The following is a 13,514-nucleotide window of genomic DNA, read 5'->3' on the forward strand; positions in this document are numbered from 1 at the left end:
CCATACCCCCCTTCCTTATATACCATCTGCCAGAAGAGAGGGGGACCACCCACCTCTGCTTCTCCTGTCCCCCCACACCTCTCCTCTCGAGTTATGTGTTGGCACAAATCCGGCCAGGGTCTTCAGTGGGAGTGGAGAGAAACAAGAGAAGACAACAGACACACTTCTCTGGATCAGCCTGTCCCCCTCCTGGCTGTGACCCATTTCCTGTCTTCTCTCCCTCCCCTCTTCAGAACCTCTGGTCAGTGTGTCTTGAACTCTGTTCCTCATCCCCGAAGACACGGTTCTCAGTGTCAACTTTCCTCCTTCCAACCAGTGAAACGATCCCCTCTTGCCTAAAAGAACAAACCTGTTACTGGACAGAACCCGGATAAGAAGGCAGGAAGCGAAGGTGGTGCTGAAACAGAGGGCGGGGAGGCAGATGCGTGGGCATCTAAGGACTCGGAGGGCTATGTTCAAGGATGTGAATGGGTACTGGACACTGAGTTGCTCAGTGCTGCATATGTGGGTGAGGGGATAGAGAGAGATTAGATAGATGGATGGATAGACAGACAGACAGCATGCCTCTGACTTGTCCTTCCCTCCAGTGTCTGTTTCTGAGTCTCTCACTGCCTCTGTGTATCCACCTCTCTCCTTCAATGTATTTCTGTGTCCCCCATTCTACTCCAGGCTCCCAGTCTGAGCCTATCCATATTTTCAGTCTCTATCTGTTCTCTTAGCCTCAGAGTCTCTGTCTGTCTTTATTCAGGGATATTCTTATTCCCAGCAGCTCCAGGGCGACTCCATGGTAGGTGGTGTTAGGGGCGCGCCTTTGAGAGGAGGGAGGAGGGAGGAGGGAAGAGGGAGGAGGGGGCTGCCTACGCCTTTAAGCGCGGGCGCGCGCGGGGCCTGCGCCTTTAAGTGCGAGAACGCGCACGGCCCTGGGTTCCCGGCGAGGAGGCCGCGGGAGCACCGGACCCGGCCCGCCTGCCCGGCCCCCGCCCGGCCCCCGCCCCGGCCCCGGCGGGGGAGGGGTCTCTGAGCGCGGCCCCTCCCCCCTGCGCCCCCGCCTGCGTTGCGGTGCCCGGGTCCCCGCGTGGCCCTGTCTGTCTGTCCGTCTGTCCGCGCCCAGGCCTCGCCCCACCCCGGCCCTAGAGCTGCCCGTCTGCCCCCCTACCCGCCGCAGCAGACCCCCTCTTTCTGGGCCAGTTCCCTCTGCAGGCCACGAATCCAGCCGCGCCGCTGCTGTCCCAAACCCTGGGCCGGCACCCCGACATCGGGGGGGTGCGCTTGCAGCCGGATCGGATCCAGAGATTCTGCAACCCCCGAGCGTGGGACCCTGATCTGAGATCAGCACCCTGAGATCCTGCCATGGAACCCTAAGATCTGGACCTTGAACCTCAATATCTGAGGCTGGAATCCCGACATCTGTCCCTGGTACCCCAAGATTTGGAAACTGAACCCCATGGTTTTGGAACATGGACCCCAAAATTTGGAGCTGGAACCCCAAGATTTGGCATCTAAGCCCCCCAATTTGGAGCTGAACTCTGAATTGTCTGGCTGATATCTTGACATCTGGGAGCGAATTCCCAAACCTATACCAGGGACCCCACTATTTTAGGAACTAAACCCTGGGATTTAGGCCTTCAATTCCAAGATCTGAACCATGGAATTCCGAGGGGCCTGAAGTCCTTGCTGCAGACCTGAGTGCTGAAATTGGGGCTAGAGACCTCCAAATCTTGACTCAGCACCCTAGTATCTGAGCAGCATCCCAATATCGGATTCTAGGACTGGACTTGAAACTCAGACCCTAAACTTCCCCATCTGGCTGTTTGGTACCTCAAGCCTGGCGCTGAGACAGCCTGGTCCTGAACAGCCGCTGGAGGCTTGGTCTCTAAAACTGGACCCTAGAGGCCCGATTTTAGTGGCACAGGACCCCGAGAGTCAAGTTTGGAGACTCCATAACCACGGATTTGAGCTGAGACAGGACAGTGCCTCCACAGAGCTCTGGAGGCAGGAGAGGCTTAACCAGATGCCCCCTCCGGAGTTCTGACCTCTCACCCCCCTGGAGCCTGAGGACTCTGCTCCTTGGGGTGGCTTCCAGCTCAGGTAAGCCTCTGAGAGCCGATCATGGTGGAAGGGACTTGGGGTGGGGTTGCTTGGGTTACAGGTGGACGTAGGTGAGGACTAGGTGACCGGTGGCATTTTTAGGGGTTTTCCTTGGAAAAAGTCTGTCCATGAGTGTGTGTGTGTCTCCAGTACTCTCTGGACACACGGCCAGCTCTGCCCCTCTGACCTCCTTGGCCAGCCGATGGCATGTCAGATCTCTGATGCCACCACCCTTCTGGCTTCTCACCGTCTGACCATCCAGCATCCTCTGGCCCGCATCTGCCCTCTCTGGTCCCCTCTCCACCTCTCCTCTCGGTGACCAGCGTTGACACACCTGCCCAGAGCCCTTTTCTCCAGCCACCCTGCCCACAGCTTCTCTGCACTTCTGACAGACACTATTTGTCTCTCTGGTCATTGGCTTTCTCGCCCTTTGCCCATCTCTGGCTGCCAGGCTGGGTCTGTGGCCATCACGAGCCATATCTGACCCTTCCCCAGCTACCCCGTCCTTCTCTCCTGCCAGCTTCATCTGTCTATCTTCCCCCTACCCCGACCCTAACTCCTGGTCTACCCACATCTGGCCATCTCTGACCGTTTCCACCTTGGCTGCCTTTCTCCCGGCCCTTCTCTCCATGTCCGTCTCTCTGTCCCTTACTGATTCTGCCCTGTCTGTCCTTTCTCCTCTCTCCGGTTTTCTCACTGGCTTTTGACCAGGTCAGAACTCTTTTGTCTCTCTGTCCAGCCCTAGAGCCTCCAGCCTGTCTTTGCTCACCTTTCCTCTTTGGTCAGGCCTGACCTCTTCTGAGTATCCTTGCCACCTCCCACCTCTTCCCTGTGGCTTACCTTCTCTCCACCTTGCCCAGCTGTTCTATTCTCTGCCCACCTGTGCCCATCGCCAACCAGCTTTCTGACCATCATTGCTCATTCTTGACCCTCTGTGCCTTCATGACACATCTCTGATCCCTCCTTCCTCGGATCGTCCCGGATCGCCCCACCCCCTCGATAGCTGCCCCGCGGGCCCCGGCCAGCCCTCACGTCTCCCTTCTTTTCTACAGGCCACCCCTGCCCGCGATGGCCGTCCTCCCACTGCTCCTCTGCCTGCTACCGCTGGCCCCTGCCTCATCGCCACCCCAGCCGGCCACATCCAGCCCCTGTCCCCGCCGCTGTCGCTGCCAGACCCAGTCGCTGCCCCTAAGTGTGTTGTGCCCAGGGGCGGGCCTCCTGTTCGTGCCGCCCTCACTGGATCGCCGAGCGGCAGAGCTGCGCCTGGCAGACAACTTCATCGCGGCAGTGCGTCGCCGTGACCTGGCCAACATGACAGGCCTGCTGCATCTGAGCCTGTCTAGAAACACCATCCGCCACGTGGCAGCTGGCGCCTTCGCCGACCTCCGTGCCCTGCGTGCCCTGCACCTAGACGGCAATAGACTGACCTCGCTGGGCGAGGGTCAGCTGCGTGGCCTAGTCAACTTGCGCCACCTCATCTTGAGCAACAACCAGCTGGCAGCCCTGGCAGCTGGTGCCCTGGACGACTGTGCGGAGACCCTGGAGGACCTCGACCTCTCCTATAATAACCTTGAGCAGCTGCCCTGGGAGGCTTTGGGTCGCCTGGGCAACGTCAACACGTTGGGCCTTGACCACAACTTGCTGGCTTCGGTGCCTGCCGGAGCCTTTTCCCGCCTGCACAAACTGGCACGGCTGGACATGACCTCCAACCGCCTGACTACCATCCCACCCGACCCTCTCTTCTCCCGCCTGCCGCTGCTTGCCCGGCCCCGAGGCTCGCCGGCCTCCGCCCTGGTGCTGGCCTTTGGGGGAAACCCTCTCCATTGCAACTGTGAGCTGGTATGGCTGCGCCGCCTGGCTCGGGAAGACGACCTCGAGGCCTGTGCCTCGCCACCGGCTCTAGGGGGCCGCTACTTCTGGGCTGTGGGCGAGGAGGAGTTTGTGTGTGAGCCGCCAGTGGTGACCCACCGCTCACCTCCCCTGGCAGTGCCTGCTGGTCGGCCAGCTGCCCTGCGATGTCGGGCGGTAGGCGACCCAGAGCCACGAGTGCGTTGGGTGTCACCCCAGGGTCGGCTGCTGGGCAACTCCAGCCGCGCTCGTGCCTTCCCTAATGGGACTCTGGAGTTACTGGTCACTGAGCCGGGAGACGGTGGCGTCTTCACCTGCATCGCAGCCAACGCCGCTGGGGAGGCCACCGCTGCGGTTGAGCTGACCGTGGGCCCCCCTCCACCTCCCCAGCTAGCCAACAGCACCAGCTGTGACCCCCCGCGGGACGGGGATCCTGATGCCCTCACCCCGCCCTCTGCTGCCTCAGCCTCCGCCAAAGTGGCGGACACGGTGGCCCCCACTGACCGTGGCGTCCAGGTGACTGAGCATGGGGCCACAGCTGCCCTTGTCCAGTGGCCAGACCAGAGGCCTGTCCCGGGCATCCGCATGTACCAGATCCAGTACAACAGCTCTGCAGACGACATCCTTGTCTACAGGTGCGGGGGCCTGGCAGTGGGCGAGTGGGGGGGGGGCATAGTGAGTCCACCCAGGAGCATCCCGTAGTGAGCCACGGCAGAGAAATAATGCTGCGGGTTGCTAAGGAAATCAGAAAGTGAAGGCAAACAAAATCAGGCAGCAAAGATGACCAGAGCTGGGCAGGAAGGGTAAGAGAAAGGACAGATGTGGTGAAGGGGAGTGAGACAAAAGTGACCAGAGAGCAAGCTAACACTCAATCAATGACAAAAAAAAAAAAAAAAAATCAGGCTGCAGAGATAGAAAGAAATAAGGCAGTGAAAACAGCGAAATCAGGCAGCGAGGAAAAAAATCAGGCCAGAAGAATAAAAAGTGAATGGCTAGTGGGGTTCGAGTGCCGCTCAGACAGAGCGCTTGCTTAGCGGGCTGCGGCCCTGAGGTCTGGGCCCAGCCCCGAAAAGAGATGTCAGTGAGGCTGTGGGAGGAATGAGAGGCTGAAAACAAATTCCCGCAGGAAGTTTGGTTTTTCAAGGGAGGCTACAGTGGGGGAATGTCATCAGCAAGAGGTTGAGGCAGGATTGTGACAAATTCAAGGCCAGCCTGGTCTACATAGAGAGTTTGAAGCCGGCCAGAGATATCTAGTAAGCAGTGTCTCAGAGAGGGGTGGGTGGGAGGAAGAGGAGAGGAGAAGAGGGAGAAGAGAGGAAGGGAGGGAGGAGGGAATGGGCAGAACTGTGCAGCTGGCTGAGAAAGCCAAATGGGGTAACCCAAGGAATTGAGAGCAGAGGTTAAGTGGGAAATTGGGGTGGGAGGTCAGAGACAAGGCCTTGGGTCCGTGCAGTATGAGCCCTGTGTGTCAGAGTGCTTGTAACAGTAATGTCCTAATTTTTGGTTTGCTAAATCAAATCTAAGCTAGGTCAGACGTGTCAATGCATGCCCGTCTGTCTTCCCAGCTCTCAGGGCTGGAGACAGGAGGATGATAGCATGTTCAAGGGCCTCATATAGTGAGATATTGTCTCAAAACCCAAACAAGCAAAATCTAGTCGGCTTGCTGTATGGGTAGAATGCCCATTCTGAGGGCTCCTGCTTCTTCCGTAGCGGCCAGCACGAAGCCCGAAGTTTACACACTCCAAAAGGCCAGTCAGTGGAGTTCTGTCCCCAAGCCAGATAGCTCTCGGTCCATCTGCCGTGACCACGAGCGCGGAGAGGTGGCGATGGCTGACACTGCTCATCGGAGTCTGACCATGTGTGGGCAACTGTGGGTGACTCCCTGTCCCCAGTGCCAGGCTGGGTCAAGAGTACAGACAGCCGAAAACTGACTCTCAGAACTGGCTGGTTAGCGCCTTGCAAACCCAGTGCCTGATCCCTTCCTCTCCCGGCCATACTTCAAGATCTCACCTTCTCAATCCTACTTCCCACTCTTTCTGTCTCCATCTCCCTCCCCCTCCCTCTCCCTGTCTCTCTCTCTCTTTCTTTGGAGACCAGATCTCATGCAGCCCTGGCTGGCCTCGAACTGGCCATGTAAGCCAAGGATGGCATTGAACTCCCAGCCCTCCCGCCTTCACCTCCCCCACTGTGGGCCGTACACATGGCTTCCCCACTCCTTTTTTTGAGACACTATTGAGATTACATGGAGGGTGGGCCACCTTGCCTGATGGGGGCCAGGACAGTCTAGAGACAGCCACCCTCCCACAGGTCATTGTGGGAGGTTCCTTGTGTTGCTCTTCTAAAAGGAGTAGAGCAGATTCTAAAACTAGCCCAGTCCATCAGGGCACCAGGACAAAAAGAAACGGTGGAGTTGGGTAGGAAGGACAGAAGAAATGAAAGCAGGTATAGTGACTCACACCTCAGTCTCAGCCCTGGAGAGGCTGAGGCAGGGGCATTGAGAGTTCAGGTCAGCCTGGGAGCTGCATAGCCAAAGCCTGACTCCGCTCTCACACCACGCACACGCACACGCACACTCACACTCACATACTCACACACACCACACACACGCACACGCACGCACACGTACACTCATACACACACACGCGCACACACACGCGCACACACACACGCACACGCATGCACGCACACGCACACGCACACTCACATACTCACACACTCGCATGCTCACACAGGTGCCGCATACACAAAGGTAAGGCTCGACAGAAGCCAGGAAACTGAGATAAAAGAGGACAAAGAGATGGACCTAGAAAGAAAGAAAGCAGTAGGCAGAAGGGGAGCCCGAGACGGTGATTCGCTCGCGGGCCCACTGGAAAGCACTACAGAGATGATGATCATCATAATAAGGCAACGAGGCTAGGGGGAAATTCGTTGGCAAGCCAGCAGGAAACGAGGCAACAGAGGTGCAGCGGAACCAAGTGGTTAGGGTGAGGGCTCAGCTGCGCTCCAGGGAGGTGTAAAGCAGCTGGACAAGGGAAGTTAGCAGCTGGAAAAAGTCAGGCACCCAGGGTCGGACGCATGTCTGTCACACCAGCACTCAGAGTGGGAGGGAGAAGCATAAGGACTTCAAGGCTAGCCTTAGCTAAGTTGCGTGAGACCCTGTCTTGAAATGAACAAGCAATTGCTTCCCAGCCTTCCAGCTCAGATCAAGTGTAGTGTCTGCTCCTACAGATTAATACCTGATACGTCCTCTGTCCGAGACAATGAATTCAGTGGAATCTTTGGAGCCGGGAGATGGGGTAGCAGGTTGCTGTACCCACTCCACACACTGATGGTGTCGCAGCACTCCAGAAGTGGTACACCCTCAGGGGTGTAAGACAAACAAAAGCCAAACAGGGACCAGAAAGAACTCGGGAGAGAATCTGAAGGAAAGCTGTCTGGGAGGCTAGAAAAAAAAGGGGGGGGAGGGTATTCGTCAGGTGCAGTGTTAAATGGTTCTATTTCCAGCACTCTGGAGGCTGAGGAAGACCCTACACAAGATATGAGCCAGCCTTGGCTACATAGCAAGAGTCTGGGAGGGAGGGAGGGGTTAGAAATCAGACAGGGTTGGTGTAAAGTAGGGCAGTGAACCGGAGATGCGTCTGGCAGGGGCTGGGAGAGAACTCTTGGCAGACGAGGACAGGAGGCTAGGCGATAATAGGGCAGAGGGCACGGGAGACGTGTGGGGCTCCTGGAAAAGAACAATAGGGGAAAAAAATCTCTGAAAGAGGAACGGGAAGTAGGGTATGCATCCACAGGTGAGCTGTTGTTAGGGAACTTGGGTGTGGAGGGGGAGAGTGAAATTGGCTAGCCCACTGGATGGATAAGTTAGGTGTCAGTTCAGCAGAAGAAGCCGGGGTGCAGGCCAGAGGGGACTTCAGGGAACTTAGCTGGAGGGAGGCATTGGGTGAGGGCCGGGGGGAGCATGGGTACTGGGTAACCACAGTCCTGACGCCGCCTGTTGCCCTCCCCCAGGATGATCCCGGCAGACAGTCGCTCATTCCTGTTGACCGACCTGGCATCAGGCCGCACCTATGATCTGTGTGTGCTTGCGGTCTATGAGGACAGTGCCACCGGGTTGACGGCCACACGGCCAGTGGGCTGCGCTCGGTTCTCCACGGAGCCCGCACTACGACCATGCGCGGCCCCCCACGCACCCTTCCTGGGCGGCACCATGATCATCGCGTTGGGAGGCGTCATCGTGGCGTCAGTTCTGGTCTTCATCTTTGTGTTGCTTCTACGCTACAAGGTGCATGGTGGCCAGCCACCGGGCAAGGCCAAGGCCTCAGCTCCTGTCAGCAGTGTTTGCTCCCAGACCAATGGAGCCCTCGGCCCAGTGCCCAGTGCCCCTGCCCCAGAGCCTGCTGCGCCCAGGGCCCATACTGTGGTCCAACTGGACTGTGAACCCTGGGGACCCAGCCACGAACCTGCGGGACCCTAGCCGGGGGCCCACCTCTGTGGATCCTCTGGCCCCGGGGCCAGCAGGATCCAGACACCCCTCGGGACCTGGCCTCAGACTCACCAAATTGCTCACAGTTTTTAAAACTCTGATGGGGAGGGTGTCGGGGCAGCGGGGCACAACAAGAAAGTCCTATTTTTCTAAGCTGGGGCTGTGCCCTTGCCCTTGTCTCTGTCTGTGGGGACTGAGGGGTACTGTGGGGGGGCTGGGGGCTGAGGAGTACCTCCTCTGAGGAAAGACACTTCCTGTAGTTCAGCCTGGGGTCTCTGCAGAGGGGTCGAGGACAGTCATCTATAGGCACCCATTCAGGCCACAGATGTTCCGGGAACTGTGCTGAGCTGTGACTTGTGGGGACTCGGTGATCCAAGCTGCCCTGCCCTCGGTCTTGCGGGAAGCACGTCTTCAGATAGCCATACTCTAGAACTAGACAGGGATGAGGAAAGCCCAAGGGACTGTGTACCCCGGATGAGGTGCCTGGCTCAGCCTGGAGTGTAGTTCAGGGAAGGCTTCCTGGAAGAGGAGGGATGTGATCTGAGTAGCATCTCTGAAGGAGATCGTTAAGCAAAGAGCAGAAGGTGAGGATCCAGGTGGAGGGCGCAGCATTAACAAAGGTCAGGTGTTACCAGGCTCTGAGTTGCTATGGTGGAGGTGAGGTGGGAGGGGTCAGGACCTTCACAGTGAGTTTCTCAGCCCTGATGGTGATGGGTAGCTATGGGGTACTCTGTGCAGGAGGTGGGGGGGACAGGTTAGGCTTGGGCTTTAGGAGGTCTTTCTAGTGTTGCTTGAGGAAGGGGGATCAAGCTAGGGCTGGGGGGGGCAATGTAGGTGTCTGGGTGGCCAGGACCAACTTGGACCAGGGAAGAGTGGGCTGGGAGAAAAGAGATGGGTGCAGGAGACAGTAGACGGATTGCAGAGCTCAAAGACCACGAGGGAGGGAAGTACACTGAGTGAGACTCCAGGCTCTGGCCAGCGGAACAGGCTGCCCTGGAGGACCAGGGGCCAGGGCACAGCGGAGAGGGGTGGCCAGTGCGGCACTCTGCAGAAGTGGGGACCAGGGGATGGACCAGGGGATGACCAGGGGATGGCTAGCTGGCAGGGAAGAGATATGGCTAGAGGTCGGAGCCAGGCATAGAAACCAGGGCTTTGCAGATATTGTGGCTCACACCTACAGTCCTCGCACCCAGGAACCTGAGGCAAGAGGACTGGTTACAAGTCCAAAGGCAGACTGAAGCCACAACATGAAGCCCTGCCCCCACCCTAAAAAAGATGCTGGGAGGGGTCCCAAGATTGCACCCTGAGGTTTCTGTATTTACAGAAGAGACAGAAACCTTTTACCAGCTTCAGGAGGAGGAAAAGGTGTCCCAAGTAGCCATTGTGTTTACTGATGGAAAGGTCGCAGAGGCCCCAGCAAGAGCAGTGAGGGGAGGGGGTGGGACAGGCGCCGGTGTCAGATTCAGGGAGTGAGCCCCGTTCAGAGTCAACACCGCCTCTTGTCTTCCCTGAGCTGGTCCCACTGCGTCATTGCCCCAGACCCGCAATGGTCCTGGGATCAGACCCGGGGCCTGGGAAAGGCCAGGGGTTGTTAGAGATCCAGGAATGGGGTGACTAGCAATAGCACCCCCTGAGCAAGCAGCTTTTCTGGTAGCAGGAGGTGGGACCATGGAGGAATTAGTCATCTAGGGTAAGGTGATGTGCGGCACAGGGCGAAGACAGCCCAAAGCCAAACTTAAATTCTCATGGTTTGGTGCAAGGAATGTTCTGGTAAGACGACAGAGCCCATTTTCACAGTGGGACTTGAGACCTTGACAGTGTCCACTCTTAACCATGGAAACCTGGCGCCCAAGCTGGCTCCCCAGTTCTGCAGCATCCAGAGGTCACTTTGTCATTGTGTTACCCTTGAGTGGCTAAGATCTTGAGAGGTTATCAGCCCAAGTGAGGGGATAGGGGTTGGGCAATGGGAACTAAGAATTGGAAGGGCTGGCTGGGTGCCAACTAGGAAATACCCATCCCCACCTTGAGGAGGAGCCAGAGAGCACCGTTCCTAAACCTTCCTGGTCCTGCCCTGCCCCGCACCGTTTGTGACAGACACAAATGTTAAACAGGATGAGTGTGAATCAGGGAGTACACGTGGGAGATGTGGAACTGTGAAACTCTGGACTTGACTCCAGCTGAGGCCTGGAGGTCACTCTGGCAGGAGATAACTAGCAAGGGGTGTGAACAGCATCCCATGCACATGGAACGGCACATGATAAGGGGTGCATTGTGAGAAAAGGGGGAGTGAGGAAGCCAGAGACGAAGTGGGCTGGAGAGAAGGGACTTGGCATACTATCAAGGCAGGCAGCAGGTGATGGGAAAGCCCCTGTAGTTCATGAGAGGACAGTGGATTTTCTTCTAAGTGGCACGAGGAGCCACGGGAGGTTTTCTTTTGTTTCTCTGAGACAGGGTCTCACAACGTTGGCCCAGGTTTGAACTCATTGTATAGCTCAAGCTCCTAGACCTCATCCACGATCCTTCTGCCTCCGCCTCTGCCTCCTGAGCACGGGGATTCCAGGCATGCGCCATCACACCTGGACACTGGAGGATTCTGAGCTATGAGGAGAATAGTCTTCCTGGATCTCAAGCAAGCTCCCGTGGCAGATCTTGGGTGTGGAGGGCCAGGGGGGAGCAGGATAACAGAGGAGGAAGATCTGCAGCAGTCTTGGTAGAAGGCTGACCTAGGCCAGGCTGGACCGGAGGGAAGATGTAGCATGTCGGCAGGCTCTCCCTTCCCTACCCAAAAGAGGACAGTGTGGACCGCTAGCAAGTGACCCAGACAGAGGGGAGACTGTACAGACTAGGGGGAGAGGGGGCAGACCTGGGTCTCCAATCCCAGGATCCACCCCACAGGTTGGACAGCTGGTTTGTCTGTGATATAGGAAGAAGGGACTTTGGCCACGCCCCTAGTACAAGGCAGCCAGCAGACAGAGGCCAAAAAAGCTGAGGCTGAGGCCGATGGGTGGAGTCAGGCCCGCTAAGCACAGGGCTAGAACGGAGACGCACACCCAGTGATGGCCTACGACGAGTGTGTAAGCAGCGACAGTGGGGGGAGCTGAGACAGGAGGATCTCCCTGAACTTCACAGGACACTCAGGCCACCCCTCCCCCCAGTGCAAAAACAAATGACACCATTATTGAGGGTTTAAAGTTAAGTGCTTCTGTGCAGCCTTGCCCAGCTGAAGCCACCAACTTCCTGAGGTCAGGGAGTATGGTGTCTACTGCCCATCGCCCCTCAGGGGACCAAACCCAGGCTGCTGAGTCACGATCTCAGGTGATTTCTGTCTTGACTCACACCCTCCTAGCAGCGTGCCACCGTGCCTAGCCATGGACCTTGGGGTGAGTAAGGCTTGAATGAGTCCATAACATTAGGAGACACCCTGGAAGACCTCCTTGGGGCTGAGCCTGCTCCATGAGCTCCCAGGTGGGAGACCCTGATAGGGAGGACTCCCCAAAGAGAGCAAGTCTCCTCTGGAGAGTGGGACCCAGCAAAGTCTGAGCCCCCCATGCCTGGAGGGGTATCACTGCTTGCCATTGTCTTGGCCTTAATGGGCTCAGAACGTTGGGAACATGTGACCAAAGGCCCAGGTCCCTGCCCTCTCAGGGCCCCAGTTCTTAGAGAACAAGTAGATACAAATGGTGGCCAGGGTAGTCTGGGCTGAGAAGTACAGGCAGGAAGGATGGTGGCCCATTTTGTTTTCTGGTGTTCTGAGCAGGGACTCATGGAAGCCAGAGTGGAACTCCTGATCTTTTGCCTCTACCTCTCACGTGCTAGGATTAGGTGCCACTGCGTCCTGCTGGTCCTGGGGGACTTGAGAGCCTATGGGGACTCCTAACAGAGACTGATGGGAACTCCAAGGTGTGCTGAAGACGGGACTCTCTTTATGGCACCATGACCTGTGTAGTAGCCCAGTGTCCTGTGCTTACAATGGTTTAACATCCTCTGTTATTGCCTTCCTTCCTTCCTTCCTTCCTTCCTTCCTTCCTTCCTTCCTTCCTTCCTTCCTTCCTTTCTTTCCTTCCTTCCTTCCTTCTCTCCTTCCCTCCCTCCTCCTCCTCCTCCTCCTTCTTCTTCTTCTCTCTCTCTCTCTCTCTCTTAAAGACAGGGTCCTGCCAGCATAGCCCAGCATGGCCTTGAACTCAATCTTCCTGGCCTCAGCTGCCTCAAGTGCTGGGATTACAAGCACAACAGCGACCCCCAGCTCTCATCTTGAAGTTCTTAATACATTTGAAACAAGCTCACCACCATTCTCTTTTTTTGCACCCGGCTCTTCAAGTTATGTAGCCAATACTGCCTGAAGAAGATGTTGAAGGATGGATGAGAGCCAGGGCAAAGAGGTTCTCCCCAAAAAGACCTACAAGAAAGGAAAGGGGCCAGGTTGGGGGGGGGGGGCGGCGACGGCAGTGGCAGATCACGCCTTTTATCCAGCACTCGGGAGGCAGAGGCAGGCGGATCTCCGAATTCGAGGCCAGCCTGGTCTACAGAGTGAGTTCCAGGACAGCCAGGGCTACACAGAGAAACCCTGTCTTGAGAGAAGAAAGGCACGTGGCCAAGAACAATGTGTATGGGAGGGGCGGCCATGCTGCCTGTAAAGGGAACCGAGAGCGCCCCTGGTCCTGAAGAAGGACCTGGGAAGGGCCCAGGATCAACCCGAGCTTCATTTTCAATTCCAGTCTTCACGCTGTGGGCGTGGGGAGGGAACACAGAAAGGCCGCTTACACAATGTCCATGCTAAGTACTGGAAAGTCTTAGCATACAGAACGCACATGGGTGCACTGATGGAGAAGAATGTAGAGCTGGCATGAATGTGAGAACATGAGACTTCAAAGGTTTTTAAAACTGGCCCCAACTCCCTGGAACCCTGGGGCACAGTGCACTCTCCTGAGTCCATCAGCAACTTCCTGGGAACCCCCACTTCCCCCTAAATGCTGTTTCTGCCCCAGGGCTGGGGTGGACCCCTCCTTCACGCTCTGTTCTTCTCACCTACCAACCTCTGAGCCTGTGTCTGGCGTCCTAATTTTAGACCTGGCTTTCTATAATTTTCTGGGCC

General features: G+C 57.0%; 1 protein-coding gene and 1 non-coding gene across 2 annotated transcripts; both read left to right on the forward strand.

Moving 5' to 3' along the window:
* The first annotated feature begins 926 nt into the window (after positions 1-926).
* On the forward strand, positions 927-8,575 carry Lrfn3 (leucine rich repeat and fibronectin type III domain containing 3). Its single transcript, XM_006982032.4, has 3 exons — positions 927-2,088; positions 3,141-4,571; positions 7,948-8,575. Exons 2-3 carry the CDS (start codon positions 3,157-3,159, stop codon positions 8,411-8,413), a joined length of 1,881 nt encoding a protein of 626 aa, XP_006982094.1. The 5' UTR covers positions 927-2,088; positions 3,141-3,156; the 3' UTR covers positions 8,414-8,575.
* Positions 7,114-7,297, forward strand: LOC121827056 (U2 spliceosomal RNA). Its single transcript, XR_006069190.1, has one exon. It is a non-coding gene; the product is annotated as a U2 spliceosomal RNA (small nuclear RNA).
* Positions 8,576-13,514: the final 4,939 nt, after the last annotated feature.

Source organism: Peromyscus maniculatus, chromosome 1, assembly GCF_049852395.1.
Source record: "Peromyscus maniculatus bairdii isolate BWxNUB_F1_BW_parent chromosome 1, HU_Pman_BW_mat_3.1, whole genome shotgun sequence".
Taxonomy (NCBI): domain Eukaryota; kingdom Metazoa; phylum Chordata; class Mammalia; order Rodentia; family Cricetidae; genus Peromyscus; species Peromyscus maniculatus.

Coding starts and splice junctions, on each gene's coding strand:
- Lrfn3 (XM_006982032.4), top strand. CDS start 3,157: ATGGCCGTCCTCCCACTGCTCCTCTGCCTGCTACCGCTGGCCCCTGCC. Junction 4,572..7,947: donor GACGACATCCTTGTCTACAG/GTGCGGGGGCCT, acceptor GCCCTCCCCCAG/GATGATCCCGGCAGACAGTC.